General features: G+C 42.4%; 1 protein-coding gene across 1 annotated transcript in view; it reads left to right on the top strand.

Annotated features, from left to right (window-relative positions):
* LOC144829160 (leukocyte elastase inhibitor-like) overlaps positions 1 to 20,061 on the top strand; it is a 76,220-nt gene that overhangs the window by 35,044 nt on the left and 21,115 nt on the right. The window contains exons 2-4 of the mRNA XM_078688017.1: positions 3,040 to 3,216; positions 10,357 to 10,494; positions 12,767 to 12,884. Of these exons, the coding sequence (XP_078544143.1) occupies positions 3,049 to 3,216; positions 10,357 to 10,494; positions 12,767 to 12,884 (424 nt within the window). The 5' untranslated portion in view covers positions 3,040 to 3,048. The remainder of the gene's footprint in view (positions 1 to 3,039; positions 3,217 to 10,356; positions 10,495 to 12,766; positions 12,885 to 20,061) is intronic.

Here is a 20,061-nt window from a genome sequence, read left to right as displayed (position 1 = left end):
AGCCCGGCTTGCTTGAATCCTGTGGCAAAGTGAGCAAGGGACTCACGTCTGAGCATACCCTGCCAACTTATGGCGAACAAGGCGGTAAGCACTTCATTTATGAGTATTATCCCTCTGTATCTTTAACATGCAACTTATTGTGCAGCTCTGCTGCAAATAGTGTTTTGTTTACCTAGAAATTCCTTATGGTCTGTGCTCAACTTGACATGCAACAGTTGTAGAGTCCTTGGTCCGATAGTATGTATCCACCCATCTAGACTGCAGAAATATCACCAGTACAGAGATTCTCCTAGCAAGGGTTGTGGCAAGCCTTGTTTAGCACAGAATGTACTTTCTTTTTCATTAGGACCTGTCTACACATTTGAGCACGTCACATGCATCCTCCCCTTCATGTTGCTCTCTGATGATGTTATCAATAGCCCTCCCATTTTAAGAGCTCCATTCCCACCTACACCATAGCTGTTTTAGGAACATTTAGACCCAGGAGTTGGCACTAAAACTGGTGAAAATTGCATTTCTGCCTATGTTAGCACTGACTCAAATGAGGTTTTGAGTATATATTGCATGCCCTTTGTTGAAACATGGTTATTCTCTGCAGCTGTAAGTCGCCACCAGGGAAAACTGTTGTGTAGAGGGTAATAACATCGGAACATTGGGTGTCTGATGCATGGTTACATACACTGTAATCTATTGAAGTCTTTGCTATCCAGGTTTGTAGTCTTGGAAGTCTTTTCTTATCTCAAAGTGCACTTTTCTGAATTATTCATGTACACAAAGTGAAAAGGAGCATCTGGCTATATAAAATCAGCTTGTATAGTACAATAAATCCATCAAATCCAAATATATTGATCAGGGAGTCTTTGTTCATCTGTTTCAAATTCCACTTTATTGAAGTTTAGATAGCATGCGTACATCAGCTCAGCCAACGAGTTTCGTACAACAGGACTTCCTCAGGGTTTAGAATATTCCTCAAAGGAACAAACAAATTGTCCTTTAATCCAAGTCCTACAGGGTGCAAAGTATCCCAATGGTATCCTCATTCCAGGAAATAAGAGGTTAAATACCTTTAAGCTATATTGCAAAAGTACAAATTGAGTCTTTTTCCTTCATTCAGGAGATTAAGGAGGCAGACTTAATGGCCTTAATGAATATGGTAAAACCCTGCGCCTCCTCATATTCTTAGGCAGAGGAGAAACCAATCTATGCTCTTCTTTAAGAGTTACTTAACTTTCCCTTACAGTCTGGTATAGTGCCATCTATTTGGAATCTCGCAGTGGTAAAACCTATACTCAAAAAACCTACCCTTGATATGCTACAAGTGGAAAACTACAGGCCAATATCCTTGTTACCTCATGTGGGTAAGGTACTAGAAAAATATGTGCTTCATCATATGCAAACGGATTTTGCACCGGTCACAACACAGAGACAGCTTTGTTAGCCATAGTTGAGGAACTTAATATGAACTTGGACCAAGGAAGGGCTGCAGCAGTTATGACTGACGCGGTTAACCTTATTTCTGGAGGATAGAGCCTTTCAGGTATATGAAAAACCTTTCTACTCAGAGGTTTTTTCCCTGAAGTGTGGAGTTCCCCAGGGATCCTCACTCAGTCCCACCCTATTTAATTTGTATGCAAGTCCTTAGGCAGAGATCGTTCAAGCTTACGGTCTTTCAATTGTATCATATGCAGATGACACACAGATTATTGAAACCTTTAATTCAGGGTAACCATTTTTAAAAAAGATCAGTTGAAACTATGCCTGAAGGAGGTAGCAGATAGGATGGGTCATACTGTCGGAAGCTTAACAGAGACAAAATGGAGGTGATGGTGTTCGAGCTTCAAGCCTGTGGATCAATTCTATTCAGGCAATACTATTTTTTTTTATTTTAATAGTATCAACAAACAACAGAATTTATATTCCAGGTGGGACAATGTTTAATTGTTGAGAATGTCCTGGATAAAGGCTTAGATAAATAAACCAATGGTCAGCAGTCATCCATCCTTGTGAGTCTCCAGCTGCCTTTGAAGTCCTGAGCCAGAAGAAAGCAGAACCTTTGTAGTGTATACTGTTTATGCAATTCCCAATGTGTTATACAGTCAATATTTGTAGATAAGAAGTCCAAGATGTACCTGGCGAGTGTTCTAGCACTCACAAGTAAATCACACATTCTCAGTGCTTTCTGCCAGGAGGATCTGGGAGCAGATGAATCATGGTATTCTTTCTGATGTTACTTCTATCCAGAGCCTGAAACACAGGAAATTGAATATACAGTCCTGCAGGAATCTGCTCTTGAACTAAAATGTATAATACATCTTATTAGCTTATTCTAAGAAAACAATTGCAAGGGTTTAGATTTGATACTTTCTTGAATGTTGATTCACATGTTTCTGGTATTTAAAAATAGTGACATCCTGTGCTCTCTTGAATCCACTTGGTATTTGACGTGGTCTTCAGACCTGCCCATGATATAATCACACACATTTTCAATTATGTGATAGTCTTCAGACTTCTTTTATGCTCCATTATACGCATAAGGGGAAAGGCTTATCCGTCTCCTAACCATCTTATTATTTAGGCCTGTGCAATGTTGTTGCCTTGATATACCTCATGCCCAACCCTCTTCTTTTCTGTAGGAAGTAATATGTACCCCTATCTTGGTGCAGTTCTCCAAGACCATCATAATCTTTTGGGTATTTTTTTCTGTACAATGTAACTTCAAGCAGGGTGAACCTGTGTGTTTATCTCTATGTAGGCTTTATTCTGTGATTCTAGTATCTGTCAGGGAATATTGTCTGTTCATGGAAAGTTTGTCCGTCGTCGAGACTGGGTCTACAATGCCCTCAGTGAGGAACTAAATTGCAATAGATTTCCATTTATGATGAAGTCACTTGATTTACAATAAAATTGTAAACGTTTGAGAAAACATTTCCAGTAGTATTATTAAATGCCAGCAAATGCCTTGTCAACAAAACTTTTTGTGAATTGAAAATGGACCTTTCTGTGCAGGGAACAGCACTGACAGTTTCTTTTGATTTTCAGATTTTAAACATGGATAACCTGAGCCTTGCAAACACCCACTTTGCTCTGGATCTCTTCCAAAAGTTGAATGAAACCAACCCTACAGGCAACATCTTCTTCTCTCCCTTCAGTATTTCAGCTGCGTTGGCCATGGTGCTTTTAGGAGCCAAGGGCAACTCTGCTGAGCAGGTGACAAAGGTTAGAATTGAAGTTTTTAATGTTTTCCTTTTCCAACAATGAGAATGTTCCCTTCGACCATGGCTTAATCTTCTGTTACCACTTTCAAATAATAGTCCAAGAGCAGTTAGTGCTCTTGGACTAAAGGGTTGGATATTGCAGGACATGTTTTTGAAGAGTACTGCTGCCATATGCCTTGCTGCAGAATGAAATTAGTGTGTGAGCATGTCATGTTACAGATGCTGAAGGTACGTAAGAGTCAGCAGCCTGTATAAGAGCCTGAAACACATGGACATGCGGACATTAAGTAGAAATAGTACCATGAAACCTAAAGCACAATAGAAAATTAAATGATTGTGGTAGACTGGAATCTAGGTGTGTTTGAGGCTAGCCGTGATGGAGCTTGGTTCAGATACACAAACCAGGGTCGTCCTGGACAAAGGTTTTACCTTCTGACTTAGGAGCCGATTTAAATTTTTGCAGACGAGTAATTATCGTCTCCATGGCAGAGTACTTTACTCTTTACTTTGCCTCCCACTGAAGTTTAATGGACGGCTCCATCAACATGACGGAGAAGTACATGAAACTTACAATTTCTTTTTTTTTTTACAAAAGGAAAATCCCAACGCAGGATTTTCTTTTGAAAAGCAAAGAAACCAATGACACTCTCACCATGGCAGCATTCTCCCTTGGGTTGAGAGGCATTTAAATGTTTTCACTCGTCCTTACTTTATTTTCACGGCAGTGACGGACACTGAAAACTGACCGTGTGTGTGCCATGTGTATACTCAAGATCCACCCACCTTCAATGGAGGTATGCGGACAATCAGGTTGGCTGAAAAGGTAATCCATTGCAGCGGCTTACCCTTTCTGCCAACATTTAAATCAGGCCCGTAGTCTGTTAGGTCCTAATCCAACATAGGCCTACACTTCTAAAGCCCCCCAGGAAATCAGGGGAGGCACTTTAATACTCCCAGTGTGTCAAGCAGAGGCCAACCTCAGGACGTTGTTCTGCCACTTGTCAGCTGGGTACCTCCTTGAAAAGGTATTGTAGTTAGTTGTATCCCTTTTGAAACGCAGGAAGTTGACCAGCTGACCCTTGGAGTTCTCTTCTTTGTCCTAGGTTAAAGAAGGAGTAGGTCCAATCCTTCAGGACTTCTCTCAGGTGACAGTCAGCAGGTCCAGTCCTGTTATGCTCGTCCGCATGTTTGGAAGTTGTTCTGAGGGAGTCTGGGTGAGGGTCCAGCTTTGTAGGTTTCACCCATGTGGGTGGGAGATACCCTACGACACTCCTGTCTGGCTGATGAGGTAAAGGGTCACAGGACCTGTCCTACCTACATTTGCAATAGTTCCTGTTTGCCTTATTGTAAAGCGGGTCCAAATTGCCATGTGTCAGGTCACTGTCAAGATGGTGAAAGTCTTCTGCCACCCTACAATTGGGCTCTGTGGCTGGTGGAGTGTGGGGAGTGTACTATTGTAATCCTAGTGTTCTCCCAGATCTGACACTAAAATCCAGTTTGAAGCAGGCACTGTACCCACACCGAACCCAGAGCCTGAATCTGCTATGGCAAAAGTAGGGTCCTTCAGCAATCACACAGAGGATCCACAAGAAGTGTCTTGCCATTCTGTTCTCTCCCTTTCAAGTGCACTCCAAATCAGCCACGGCCGCTGCAGGTAAGAGCGGTTGGACCGGCCTAGGTGGGATTTCGAGAAATGACCACAAGGGAAACTTAAATAATTAATTTACCCTTGTGGTCGTCTGTTGAAATACCCCCCCCAGCCGAAACCCCCCCACCCTCCCCTTACACAGCTCTTACCTGCAGCGGCTGATCCAAATGTTACATGTGGATCAGCAGACCTGTCAAGCAGGATTTGGCTAGAAGAGGTCCACAGGCCTCACTCTGCATATTCTGTTGAGCTCAGAGAGGTCATCTCAGACCATCCAGGTCACCTTATTGTCTGCTCTTGGGAGGCATTTCACACCTCATTCACAGCTATTCAAGCCTGAGCACAGGCTGGGAGAAGTAGGAGGGCTAATGCAAATTAGCCTCCAGGCACATATGGTAGGAGAAGATTACATTTTCTTAATAATTATTAAAAATCAGACTTCACCATTTAATTTAATTTTTAATAAATATCTCCAATAGTAGATGCAGTATTTTCAACATAAGAAAGCTAGGCCTGCCAAAGTGAAAGTCGTTTTTTAAGACTTGTCACTCTAGGGACATGGAAACATAAATAATCTACATATCCCACTTTTAGATACCATGCACCCTAACTTAAGGGCTATTAGGCTTCTACATGGATGACTTACTAATATTTAAAAGGCAGATTTTTACCTGTCAAAAGGGTTATTTTTACAGGTCGCACTGCAGGTTTTACACTGCAACAGTCAGGCTACACTGGGTAGGCCTGTAACCATGTTCACATTGCCACTATTTTGGATGTACAATAGGTGCTGCAGTCCACAGCTGGCATTTAACTTCCGGGCCCTGTGTGCACTTTTTACACCATATCCTAGGGACGTACAGGTAAGTGAAAACTGCCAATCAGGAATGAGCCAATTTAACCACTGTTAAAAAGGGAGCGCAGACACTCCTGGTTAGCAAGGGTAAAGTGCACAGAGTTCTAGAGCCAGCAAAAAACATAGGGTCCAGCGAAAGGTTAAATGCCCAGTGTGGCCATGCAGAGAAGGGGGGATTTACTACAATACCTATAATAGTTTTGTACCTATTTACAGAGCTCTTTCAACAGAAGTACTGATAGAGAATTATGGATGACTTGTAGCATGCATTTCTCTCCTCCCTAACTTTCAAGGGAGGTAGAGAAATCTGCAAGGCGCTTCAGTAGACAGTGCCCACAGTTGAAGCATGTGTGTAGCCAGTCTGAAGTCTGATTAATGGAGTTTGGATTAGCAATTTTAATTCAATACAGTTTGGGCTTTTCCTTGGATAGGAAGCTTTCCAGAAGGAGCCAGATTGATCTGTCTTTTCGCGTGAAGGTGGACATTTTTCCTTGATTGAAGAATTCAGAATCCTAAAAAGTGGCATTGTAATTGGTCAGAAAGAGTGATCCAGTATTGCCCTTAGTAAGTCTCATGAAAGGTGTAGGAAATACAGCCTTCTAGTTAATTGTTTGAGATATTTTATGTATTTATTTTTATGTTTACTTATCTTAGTTCTATACAGTGTGGAATTACCCTATGTCTGTTTCAGAGCATTGTACAGATGGTGAATGAACACATAACCTCACATTTCAGTTAACAATTGTGCTTAACAAATAGTGCAAAGGGTTTAAATCAGAAAGTGGAGCCGGGTTGATAATGTTATGCAATTATGCGTATTGATGTTTATTACAGCCTATTTGGCTAGCTGAGCAACTGCTAATTTAATGTTAAAAGTAGTCAACAGTAAGAAGGGTAATATGAGCCCTTGGAGGGCCCATTGCAAAATTAAGTTGGTTTCTAGGAGTACACAAAAGCTTGTGGAGTGTGCACATTGTGATCGGTCCCTCAATTAATTGAGTCAATAAATCAGCGGGCTCTTTGGTACAATCTCATTCGATAGGGGATTGAATTGGGCGATATTTATATATATATATATATATATATCTATCTCAGATGCTTAGAAAGCTTAAATAATGATATAGTCTATCACACTTTGTTTGTAGTCATTGAGGAAGGATTCAGATGGCAGTTGTCTCAGTACTGCAGGAGTATCTGAATTCAGATTTCAATGTTTGCAAACGTTGTTACAGCCCTGGTTCTACTTGATGATGTTTGTGATGTGCATATACATCACCAGCTCATCAAGAATGTGTTAGGAATTATGTGGTGCTCTACATTTGGTTTCTTTTGCGATCTTGGGTGACTTCTTTAAATGAAAAAGGGCCTGCAAATGTTTAGAGGACTAATGGAAAGAACAGCTTGTTGGGACTCGGATTTTGTTCAAGGCAGCAAAACCTTTATAAGCACAATTACCTATTTTTAAGGATTTAGATAGTTGAACTGAATGGTATAGAATATGAGGGTGAAATTAAATTTGTTTAATATCTTTGGTAGATTGTGTAAGGCCATTATAGAGAAGAATTTTTAGAGTGACAATTGTGAACTTGGATCGTTGACTGCATCATTGATATGAGAAGGATGGCATTATGTCATGTCTGAGGTTTTTATGTTTTATTTTTATGGCGATTATTTCTTTCAGAGTTCACTTCGTTCAGAACATTTCAGATAGCTAGTTTTTTGGTTTTAAGGTTGTAAATGAGAATTTTTTTGTCATTCATTAGTGTAGAACCAGGGATTGGACTATCTGGAAAATATTTTTTGTTTGTTTTCTCATCGAGAGTTTTCGTATTTGAGGTAATCAGAAAGTTGTATCTTGTAAGAAGATCATTACCTAGGGTTTCTCTATTTCTAGGGACAACTTTCCAAGGGAAAGACATTTTCAAGAGCCCGGAGTCGCATCTCTCCACCACTATGTCAAAAAAATGCATCAACCGCCAATCGGTATTATCAACTTATACCATTGTGGCTGTCTCAAACCCAGGATGTTCAAATGAATGCACACTTATTTCCTAGCTCAGCGTCTTTCACTGGATCCAGAGAACTTTCTCAATTATTTCGCTGTTTCATATGTAATAAAAGCTTGTTTGCCACTAGCTCCACTCCTGATCCAAAGCTTCCACATTTCTGAAAACATAACAATTGAGTTTCTATCACAGGCATAGATAGGAATTTTGTACCTCGGTTGGGTTATATCATGGCCACATTTGATGAATTCATTTTATCAATACTTATTTTTCTCAAGTTGTCACCAGCCTTTATTATGATTGGTTGAACCCAAAACCCTGCTACAAAATATCACAAATGCTGCAGGAACATCAAGCACCTCCATAAAAAAAATCATATTGGTTTTTGTTCGTGTCAGCTTATTATTTTTGGATGCCTTTAGTTTAGGTGTAAGTTAATGTGAGTGCATACATGTTGAATTCAGGACAGAAGGTTTTTGCTTCATGTTCATTGGATAATTACTACTGCATGGTAAAAAAGATCCTCATAACATATCCATAACAAAGCTCCCACCTTTCCCCGCTATGCCCGTAGTAAACTGACAATTCTGACATCTTAATGCTTCCCTCTAACTGTAAGCATTTCCCTTTGACTCTTTATGTGACCAATCAGCCTGTGGCTCCGTCTGTCTGCCTTAAAACCTTGAGCAACTCTGGGAATGTTGACATTTTTCAGATTTATAAATTCATATCTAGAGTCAGGATTTTTTCCTTTTTCTGAATGGTCATCAGTTGTCTGGTTGACCAAGGGCTGAAAAAGAAGTCAACTTCTGCAGCCAGTTGAGTATGAACACCCAAAACCGAGCTGCCACACATTTTATAATATTCCCCACTCTAGTGATTCTGCCCAGGGCTCCTGTAAGTTGTCCCTCATCTCCACAACATAATCAAAATCAACTAAGGTTCAAAGTGTGCAGTATATACCTGGGTACCCATGAACTACTTGGCCTCTTTCAAAAAGTATAGCGTGACACAGATTGCTTCCTCCTTGAACCTCAGAAAAAGAAATACTACAGCCACAGATTCCTGCAAAACATACCAGCGTATGCCTAAATCCTCCTTGGAACAATTCTCCGCTTACCAGACTCTTCTCAATGTATGATAGGTCAAACTGTTATATGTTTAAAGATCCCTGCCAACATCAGTTCTAGGCAGGAAAGCCCACAAAACCTACAGATTCGCTTATACAAACTCGCGACCCAGCTCGATGACGGGGCAAGGATTCCAAATATATGATTTGATCTACAATGTGCGATTTACAACTATCTAACATTAAAAAGGTGTCTGAGCCTTGCAAGTTTAACAATTCTAGTACAAATTCCAATCACTAAACACTTGTTTCTTGAAGATACCATGAATTTATAGGTAAAATAAATGCATGTCCTGCATTGCATTTCTAGCTATGAACTATTCTAACTTGAAGTGCTTTTCAGTTAGGTAAAGTTTAACCACTGAGGTTAATTTGTACTCAGACCTTGAGACAAGGATCTGCTACTCCCTGCTGTTATTTATAGTCCTGCTGTTAATTATAGCGTTGCTAAGAGACATAGTGTATCCTTATCATTGTAATACTAATCATCACTTGATTTATAGCTTTTGCCTTGACATAGGAGGAACTGTTTGAAGAAGTCCCATTAGAGAAACCTGAAGCATACACATTACACTGAACTTTGTACTGAAACCACCTACACAGAGCTGTATAGGAGTTCTCTCAAAATTAGCTTTTAGACGCACCAGAATAATCTGTTGAAATGTATTGAAAACAAAAAGCTAGATATTCTGTTGAAGTAAAGGTTCTGTATTGATATTCATTAAACTCTTTATTTATTTATTTAAGTATCCTCTTGTTATTTGAAAGTTCCGGATTTGATATTTGTGTCAGATTGTGATTTCTTGTCTTGTAATTGCAATAATGTTGCAGGCTGCAAATGTTGAACTGTTTATTCCATTGGGCCTCCTTATTTGGTGTGAGGATACCATGGGCCGAAATCACCAATTCCTGACAATATCCTTCAGCAAAATATGGGAATTAAGAGTTATTTCCCCTGTAATGGGGAACACTAATCCGCAAATACTCTGAGTCAAACTCTATGTGTTTTACTCCATTCTTCAGAAAAGAATGAGCTTAAATCCTCATTCATATACCACTTGCTTTGAGCAGGATGTAAATGGATGCTGAGTCTGTGTTTTGGCCCATATTATGAGAGGTTGGTGGAGGGTAGAGCAGATGAGTGTAGAGCTTGGATGGAGCATTTGCATCTTCCCTCGTAATGATGCAGCTGGGTGGGTGGGTTGCAGTAGCCTGCTGCAGCCCCCGCAGCACCGCCCACAGGTCTGTGTCCAATGATTGCAGGCCTGGGATTACTGGATCCAGTATTTTCAGACTCGGTAATCCTGGGCAAGGGAACAATGGACGAGAGAGAATGGGCCACAGGGCTCCCCCATCCTAACCCACGGGATACCACTCAGGGCCCCGCGTAATGAGAAATGTGTCTGCAGCTTTGATGTCTGTTTGTACAGTAGTAGTATACTATGAAATGCACCTCAAAAAGCAAATGACGCTCTATAATCCTATATCTATTTTCGATTCAGACTCTTCACTTTGATGGCGTTGAAGATCTTCATCCAGGCTTTCAGGCTCTATCAACAGATATTAACAAGGCGGGAGCCTCCTACCATTTGAATCTGGCCAATCGCCTCTTTGGAGAAAAGACCTACGCCTTCCTTCCAGTAAGTTCACATGACAGCTGAGTTTATGTCTTGCTCAAAAATCAGTTATTATCTGGTCTTAGGTGTTTTGGGAGGCATGCTGCCGAATTACAATGCATTGTAACTTAAGGCCTGAACTGATCTCTTTGAATATTGTTTTCTATAGTTTGATCAACCTTGAAGTAAATCACGTAACATAACTAATCCAGATTGGTCACTTAATTTTGCAGAATTATGTCTGTGGAAATAATTCTTCAGCGCAAGCATTCAGGATGCATGCCCTTTGTAACTATTTTATGTAGTAAAAATGAGAAAATATTTTCAATAAAAAATAAGGCAACTGTTTATGCCAATATGAATGAATGAATTAAGGCATTTATATAGATCACAGTTACTAAACAAGAGTGTCCCGGCACTTCAGAAGGCTTTCTCTGCAACCTCACTGACATCCCCCATGCTAACGCGACAAGATGCCGCTAAGGGATGCTGCAAAGGGGTGATTGTTCATTGACTGAATAGCCAGGTTTTAAGGAGTTTCCTAAATATGGCTAAGTCTGTCACTGATCTCAGTGACACAGGGAGCGCATTCCAGGCCTATACCTCTAGGAACCTGAAAGAGATGCCGCCCGACTGGGCATGGAATATTCTGGGGACCAAAGCCAGGTTCAATTATATTCCTGCTGATTTTCAATCAAAGTACTAATGCCGAGCTTGAATCTCACTTCTGTTTTCTGAACTGCTCTTTTTCAGGCATGGTCAAAGTTTAATGGCCGAAAAGAAGCCAATCCTAAAATGCCTAGAACATCTTTGTGGGGCTGATAGCATTTCTCAGGTGCCACTGGGCAAAGCTAAACGAATTATCTTTGCTCATGCCCTGCCTTGAATGCTGCAGGCTTTTGATTCTTGCACCCGAGCACTTGACTACTACAAAAGATGCCTGGTGTAACAATGATATAGTAAAGCATCCCCTCATTTGCATCAGGGCAATTCTTCGTGGATTTTGTTACTCAGGGCTGTGCCTATTTCTGAAATGTTGGGGATTTTGCAAAAAAAGAAAATTGAGAATTGGGGCATCTAAACTGCACCAAATATGGTAAATCATGAAGGCGTCTGTGAATCTGGATGTGCCCGACGTTTCTGACATTTTTAGTTTCTCACAGATGAAAAGAAAGAGGCTAGCAGATCCATTGTTTCTTCCTACTTGGCAGGTTGCAGCACATTGGAAATCTCAATACTAGTTTTCTAGGAATGGAAGACCCTCTGGTATAGATGCTGGTGGTAGGCAAGAAGTGCCGGAACAGGGAAATTTGCAGCAGTCTGTGGCAATCTAAGACATTTAAGCTACCGGTTCGTTAATACCAGGGAACAAGTCATTTTAAGACTAGAAACACTTTACTTGCAGCGTGGAACTCCTACAAAGTCAAACACTGAGACTGGTGAGCGCACAATGAAGAGGCGACAGACAAGGTGTTGTGGTACTCTTTGTTTACTAAAGCCCTCAATAATCTTATCAGTCATTAAGCTTTTTCATTTGATATGGGTCCTCATGCTGCAGGACAGCTAATCCTTTGCCGTGATGGACTATGAGTTTACAAATCTTCAATCAAACCTTGAGGGATCGTCAGAAGCATAGTTTGTCACTGGAGGATCTTAGAGTAAGGTAAGACTTAGGAATAGATAGGCCTCTTGCATGCCCCATGTTCTCATCAATATATTGCCAGTCATTTCTCCTTGAGAATATAGTGCTAGGGTCATATGTAGAGCTTGGTGGAACGTCAAAATGAGGCGATGGGTTTGACAAAGTACCCTATCGACAAACTCTGAATAAGGTCTCTTGTCTCCAGTGTATCAAAACTGAGCTACATCTGAAAGAAGAGAATTATCAAGTGCAATAGTATTCAAAGTCCCAATGAAGCAAAACCAGCTGTTCACTACTTAGGAACACATACACATATAGTCACTTTTCTCCAAGGATGTATGTTCTCCAAAAGCATCCTACATCTGCAAACAATTTGGGATTTTGTTGTTAAATCAAGCCTTAATGAAAGGAAAAGATAGAATTTATGTCTTTTGGATATCGCACGCTTAACCAGGGGTGTAAAAGTGACTAAACATTACTTCCAGAATTTTTAGCTGTATGTAGCCTAATAAAAAGAATACGATTAGTAAAAGCTATGGCTTGATACATTTAGTTCCTGACTACTCTATTTCTGACACACCCACTGTCTGTGAACTGTTTTCTTTGTGCTTACTGTGGATTGGAATAACTAATGTTTCTGTTGTCTTTCTTCAGGAATATTTGGCTTCATCTCTGAAATTATATGGCGCGGAGTTATCGGCTGCTGACTTTATTGGTGCCTTCGATGTAGAACGCCAGGGCATTAACAAATGGGTGGAGGAGCAGACCAATGGTAACGTACCATGGAGATGAAGGGAAAGGCTGTCTTTATCTCCTGTACAAAGTAACAGTTATTGTGTAGATTTTCAACCAGACCAATAGTAAATAACCCTGCGGAAACAAAACAGGAACTACAATGGTGAAAAGTGTAGTAAGGGACTCTGGGGAGAAAAGTAAGTGAAGTCCAGGAAAAGAAGAATACATGATTTCGTCTTACATTTCTCTTGTTTTAATCTGGCATTCATGTTTTAGAATGTAAAGGGAATGCATCATGGCTTACCTTTTCACGAAGATTCATGTTGGAGAATCTTTATTGTATGCGCGTCACTAAATTGTGCATTGTGTTGATGATTGACTAAGTCATCTGCAGAAGGCTAAGGCGCCTTTTCATACATCAATTTCTTGCCCCTATACAAAGTACACTGCAAGAAATCCTGTCCGCAGGGTTCCAGATACAAGCAATTAAGAGTCAGCTGTAGAAAGAATCGGAAACAAGGCAATCAATGTTTTTGCACAGCTCCACATTTGGAAGGCCTCATTTATGATTTCTCTCAAAATTCCGAAAGGGAGACAAAAAGCAGGTACTAGCCCTTTCAGAATGATGAGATCTTCAGAAACACCACAGATCAATTTTGTTTCACCCGGAAATTTCAGCAGCCCAGATCTCCAGGTGAAACTCCAGGGGTAATGAGGAATTACAGTAGAAATAGGACCTGGAGTTATTGATTCCTCCATTAATTCATCATTTCCATTGGGACACTCCAAGTAATCCGCAGTGACTCTTTACAGGTGCCCATTGTATCGATTACTCCTGCAGGGCAGAGTTACCTGGGCACTCCGAATGAGGCCCTCAATAATCAAGTATCACAAAAAGATACTATGCTCATGGCCCAGACATGGGGATGGTACCCACATTAACAGGTGTAACTTTTTCAATTAACTTAAACTCAAGTAAGGGGGTTGGTGAACACCTTGCTTACAATACCATACAGACTGCCAAAGATCTTCGGACATAAGGATCCTGTGCAGAAAACATACTGACTAGGCGAGATGACAAAATCAAGATAAGGGCAGCTCAGTGCTAATTTCAAAGGAATTTACAGCCATAAATGCCAAAATCTGCTGGGAATACAAACCATTTACCTTACTTAAATTATATTTTTCCTAGAGGTGCGTTTCATGCACCAAACTGCATTTGTCAGAGGAAACACACCACAATAACCAACATAAAAACAAACTCCCAAACAACACTGACTTCCTGAAATTACTAGTAGCACATTAATCCCTTAACAATTGTAATTGGCCACAAATGCAAAATTGCGGGATACACATTTGGTGGAAGACAAGAAAGCTACTGAGCTAAAACCTGCTGCCATGATACTTCTCAAAGACGGTGGGCCTATAACAGGAAGCAAGTGTTCCACTTTTTTCAGAACACAGATTTTGTGCTTAACACATTTTTATCTATGTATTTTCTTGTAGCAGTTAAGAAGTTGAGCAAACGCAGCTTTTCATCAAATTGTGTACTCCACCAGTGCTCAAGCAAAAATCTTTTCGCTTTGAAGGAGAATGTGCGTGCCGACGGGGCCTTAGTTGTAGAGTATCAGAGTCCATGCTCTTCAAAGTGGCAGTAGGTCAATCTCCATGGCATACCCTAAGAATCATGTTCCAGACTTTATAATAGAGTAATCTCACTGGGAAGGGGATACTGATCAAAAACCCTTCTAAAAACGAAGGATCAAAGACCACACTCCATTGCGAAGAAAGGAGTCTCCTGTGTAATAAGCCAGACATTAGCTATTTCACAAATTATTTTATTTTACAGGTCACAGAAATTCACCTTATGCACCCACTGATCTAACATCGGTGGCTCTTATTCGCCTATTTTGGGAGGGACTTCCTCAGCATGTTTTCTGATCTCTATACCACAGGTGTTATTAGCTTAGAACAATCTTTAGGTTTTTGATATTCTTTGTTCAATCTCAGCGAGTCTGTTGCCATATCTGTGCAGCCGAACATGTATATGGCCAACAGTATAGGTACAGATTTCAAACTTAGTTCTTATAATACCAAATTCAGTCTTCAACTCTGTGAACATCAATTCCACCTAAAACAAAAATTGATAGCAAGGTGGTGTGTGTTTTCATGTCTTTCAGTGGAGGGGTGTCCATGATTTTTGATTTACTGTTGCAAGAATCCAGTCTGGATATGACCTTTTCATTTACCTGATAGTGCAATCCAAATGTAATTGTGGCTGTTAGTAAATACAGTGCTCCTACTGAAATTATTCAAATCTCAGCTAAATATGTGTTCACTGCAGTAGCTGATTGAGCCTCATGCCCACCAAACAATTCAATATCTACATCCTGATAATTATTTGTCACAACGCAAACTCTAGTAAAATAGTTTTATGAAATACAAAGAATTTCAGCTAATCACAGATGCCAAAACAGCAGAGTAGAGGGCAACTTAGGGTGCTCAGGATTTCCATTATATCCTTGCCTCACCTCTATTTTAAAAAGAACTCTCTTGCAGTTAGAACTGTGATTTACAATGTTGTGAATCAGGGCCTCCAGGAAGAAAAGGAAGCACTAATGTCTAAAAATGCTACTGTGAGGCATCTATTAAAAAAGCCTACCTTGGCACTTAGACACTGAGCACAGCTTAGGCATATTTTGAACTGGCTGACCATAGCAAAAGTCATAGAATGGGTTCATTGCAAAAGCTTTTTGGAATTGGAGGAGGCACTGCTTGACCAAACCAAGTTAGAGTTCTTTATGACTACGGTCCTAGTTCAAATCCAGAACAAGTTCTTGTAGGCCAGTGATCAAGGACATCAGAACCTGTCTGATGTCTCTGACTCAATGGACCAGAAGTACCTTTTGACAGAATAGAAAATAGGGGTTGAGAGGTGTAATCAAGTATTGGCTTGCATCATTCTTGGAAAGCCTTGTCTGTCAAATAAAACTCAGGCTTTTTTCTCCTAGCCATTATTTTTTGAGCTGTGGTATCTCACAGTTGTGTTACCACCGCTCTTCAATATCTAAATGCTGCAATTTGCTAAGGTGGTCATAGCATATATGTTGGATAGTATTTTACCTGGTGATGATGGTTAATTGGCTTTGCAAGTGCAGAAGAGAGGTCATGGCTAGTGCTTAATTTGTAATGGAAATGATTGCCGGTGCCTCAAGTTCTGCTCAGAAACCTACGGGTGCTACTTTTAAATGTTGGCTCACCAAATACTAGGGCTGCCTAGTCTTGAATTGACCTCACACTTCTTCGATCCACTCCCTAGAAACTCCTTGCCCTGTCTCACTCATGCATGTTCCTACAGCTTCCTGTCTTTCTCTTCCTGCTTTTTTCCTCTGTATGTGTTTTTCTCTCCCTTGCTCTTGGTCAATGTCTGATGCGGAAAAAATACGCGATGGTCCCCAAAAATAAGTGCTGTGGCCCTCACCAGCAACCATCAGCTCAATGTAAGCACTGGTTATGGCCCACAGTGTGAGCAAAACAGTTTGTGGACCTTATTTCATTGAATAAAGGAAAGCAATTTAGACAAGAATAGTTCAGAGATGTTACTAGTTTGGGTTAGCTGTTCACTGCCCAGAACCCTTTGCGTGTCCTGAGATGATGGGTAAAGCTGGACTGACCTGGCACGCTGTGAAAAACAAGATCACAGAGGCAGTCAAAGATTATGTCATTTCCAACTTGAATTAGTTAATACATATTGCATATACTGAATGTACTGCATTTTCCTGATACATCTGAGACAAGACCTCTGGTTAGAGCTGTGATTGTGTCCAGATTGCTTTGTGCCAATCCAATGTTTGTGTGTCTTTTACTGTGGAGGCTCTGTTGAGTGTGAAACTGGGCATACACATTCATAATTGGTACTGACATTCAAGTTGCTGTAGATTGTGTCCTGGTTCTCATGAGATAAATACATGTTTGTATATGGCTTACATTGGAAACCTCTCTTGTGATTATCTGGTGCTGGGTTAATTGAAGCTTGGTGGCCAATGGGTGGTAGCTGAGGAATATCCATGTGAATTCGAAGAGCAAGTGTTTGCACTTCCAGTCAAGCAAGTCCGTAACACTGATTTCAACTTACATGGTGAAGAAGGGCACGCCTTGTGCTATCTTGCCAGTGGATGACATCCGCGGTTCTGAGACCCTTGCTTTCTCTATCACCCTGGCACCGCACCAATCAGTCAAGGGATTGTTGGTCTATAGACCGCCTGGTCCATCTGGTACGTTCTTCGAAGATCTTGATTCCGTGCTGCTGGGACTGGCCCTGAAAGCGAAACATTGCATTGTGGCCAGGGATTTCAACTTCCGGATGGATGATCCGTCGGACCCTGCAGCTACCAAACTTTCAGAGGCTATGGCCCCGCTGGGACTGATTCCTTATTTGCAGGGGCCTACGCACGACAAGGGGCATACTCTTGACCAGGTCTTCTCGTCATCCCCTCTTGAGGTGATAGAGATCATCCCGGTACTGTGGTCAGACCATCTGCTTGCAAAATTTTCAATCAAAGGCACAGTTAAAGCGGCTGTTGCTTTATCACAGCAGCAGGGTCGAGTCTATAGGGCCTACCATCGAGTGACCCCTGCGATGCTGGCCCAGGCTGCCTTGGATCACCCCTGCCCCCTCTCAGGCGACTTAGAGAAGGATTTGGAGTCCTTGCATGCGTGGCTGGTAGACAGGCTAAACGATCTTGCCCCGGAACTGTCCCCCCGCTTTACACCGAAACGGGTCTCCGCTCCTTGGTTCACCGCAGCACTGTCCGCTACGCGGCAGCAGTGTAAGGTGGCCGAAAGAGCCTGGCGGGCAAATACGACACAGGGGCTAAGCTGACGTATAAGACGGCGGTTAAGGCCTACCACCGGGACATCCGTTTGGGAAAAAAAGCCTATTTGGCAGGGAGGATAGAGGCCGCCTCCAACTCCTGTAAGGAGATTTTCTCCATTGTGAGAGAATTTACATCCTCACTGTCTAATACCTCGGATGAGAGGCCAGCCGATTCCTGGGCTTTGGATCTGGCTAATTTTTTTACTAGCAAGATCCAACTTATACAGGACTCCTTTCCTTCGGTTGTACCAGTGGGGCTGATTAACCATGAGGCTAACCTGTCCCCTCTGGCCTCGCCAGTTTTGACGTTGGGCGTGTTTCCACCCATCTCTGCCCCTGCCTCTCTAATACTTATGGGCAATCTCAAATCGGGCTCGCCGCTGGACCCGTGCCCCGCTAAATTTCTGGCAAAAATTGCCGAGGTGATCAATCCGCTGGCGAACCCGTTATTGAATCTCTCGCTAAGCCAGGGAGTGGTTCCGCAGGCCTGGAAGCAGGCAATGGTCATCCCGCTGCTAAAGAAGCCTGGTTTGGACCCAAAGGCCCCAGTCAACTACAGGCCTATCTCTCTGTTGCCGGCTCTCACGAAAGTTGTGGAAAAGCACGTTCAAACGGTGCTTTCCAATTTTCTAGAGACAAATGAGATTCTGCATGCCACCCAGTCTGGCTTCCGTCCAAATCTCAGCACCGAGACCGCGCTCCTCGAGGTATCAGAAACCATTAAAGGGGTTCTGGACACGGGGGGCAAAGCCATGCTGGTGCTGTTGGATTTGTCGGCGGCTTTCGACACCGTCCCCCATGACGGCCTTCTCGCAAGACTCTATGAGATAGGACTGCGGGGGACGGTGCTCAGCTGGTTTTCCTCCTTTCTAGTTGGCCGCCGGCAAACGGTCTGGGCCTCGCCAGATTCCGCCGTGATGCCGCCTCTGGGAGTCGGGGTCCCACAGGGCTCTATTCTGAGCCCGACCCTTTTTAACATCTTTATGACCCCTTTGGCGGCGCTGGTGGAGTCGTTTGGGGCCCGGATCGTATCCTATGCAGACGACACCCAGCTCCTCTTCTCGTGTAAGAGAGGAGGAGACTTTGATGGGGAGAGTATCCGGAATTGCCTTGGGGCTGTTTTTCAATGGTTCCAACTAAACAGCCTCAAGTGCAATTCCGATAAGTCCGAGGTACTCTTCTTTGGGTGCGTCACGGAGCCAGACTGGCAGGCTTGGTGGCCCATTAGTATGTTCCCTCCGTCTTGTTCATCCCAAATGGCGAAGAACTTGGGGGTCAAGATGGATAAGGGGCTAACGCTGAAATCTCAGATCCTCGGGGTGTCGGGCATGTGCTTCGGCCTCCTTAAAATGCTGCGGAGGTTTCTTCCCCTTTTATCTGAGGAGCACAGGAAGCTGACTGTGCAGGCCCTGATCGGCTCTAGGCTAGATTATTCCAACGTCCTCTACTTGGGCCTGCCAGAGTATCTGCTACAGCGGCTTCAAGTGGTGCAGAATGCGGCTGCTAGAGCTATCTTTGGTTTGAACAGACGTGCCAGCGCAGCAGGCTTGCTGCAGACTTTGCACTGGCTTCCAATCCGCAAACGGATCGCCTTCAAGGCTTTGACCTTGGCCTACAAGGCCCTCCATGCGGTTGGAGCAAAGTATCTCCAAAAGAGACTTGCACTCTACCACCCAGCTCGTTCTCTGAGATCGGAATCCCTGTTCTTGGCGGTGGTCCCGCGAGTGAAGAGAGCCCGCCTGGGAGGTCGCTCCTTTGCACTTTTGGCGCCACAGTTGTGGAACTCTCTGCCGCTCACACTTCGGGGAGCCACCAGCCTACTTGCTTTTAGAAAAGGTCTTAAAACCTGGCTGTTTATCCAGTAGGCGGCATACATTTGGTCTGCCCTTTTTGTTTCTGCTCCTTCTCTTTTAACTGTGTTATGTTATTGTGTGGTAGTCCTCCTTACTCAAAGCGCCGGGACACTCTTTTTGAGTAGCCGCGCGCTATACAAAAATAAATATAACATAACATAACATAACATAACATGATGACACAGGAACCATAGCCCCTCAAAATCATTTGCCTGCATCACTTACTCTTTATCACCTTATACAAGCCATTGAAAGCCAATACTCTCAGCATGTCTATCATCACATTATCAGTCACTCCTATTTTCTGTGGGGGAGAGGTTTTAGGCTATCCAGTTGATGGGTCGAGCATTGTATTCTGAAGGCGGTAGCAAAGTTTTAGCATGGCTAACTGGAAACCAGGAGACAGGAACAGGCAGTATGCAGGACCATGAATGGCCTTACAGCCTCAAAACTGTCAATCCGTAGCAAGTCAACTGACATTTCTG

The sequence above is a fragment of the Lissotriton helveticus genome, chromosome 4_1, assembly GCF_964261635.1.
Source record: "Lissotriton helveticus chromosome 4_1, aLisHel1.1, whole genome shotgun sequence".
Taxonomy (NCBI): domain Eukaryota; kingdom Metazoa; phylum Chordata; class Amphibia; order Caudata; family Salamandridae; genus Lissotriton; species Lissotriton helveticus.
Note: the sequence above shows the minus strand (reverse complement) of the source record. Positions and strands in the feature narration are given on the sequence as shown.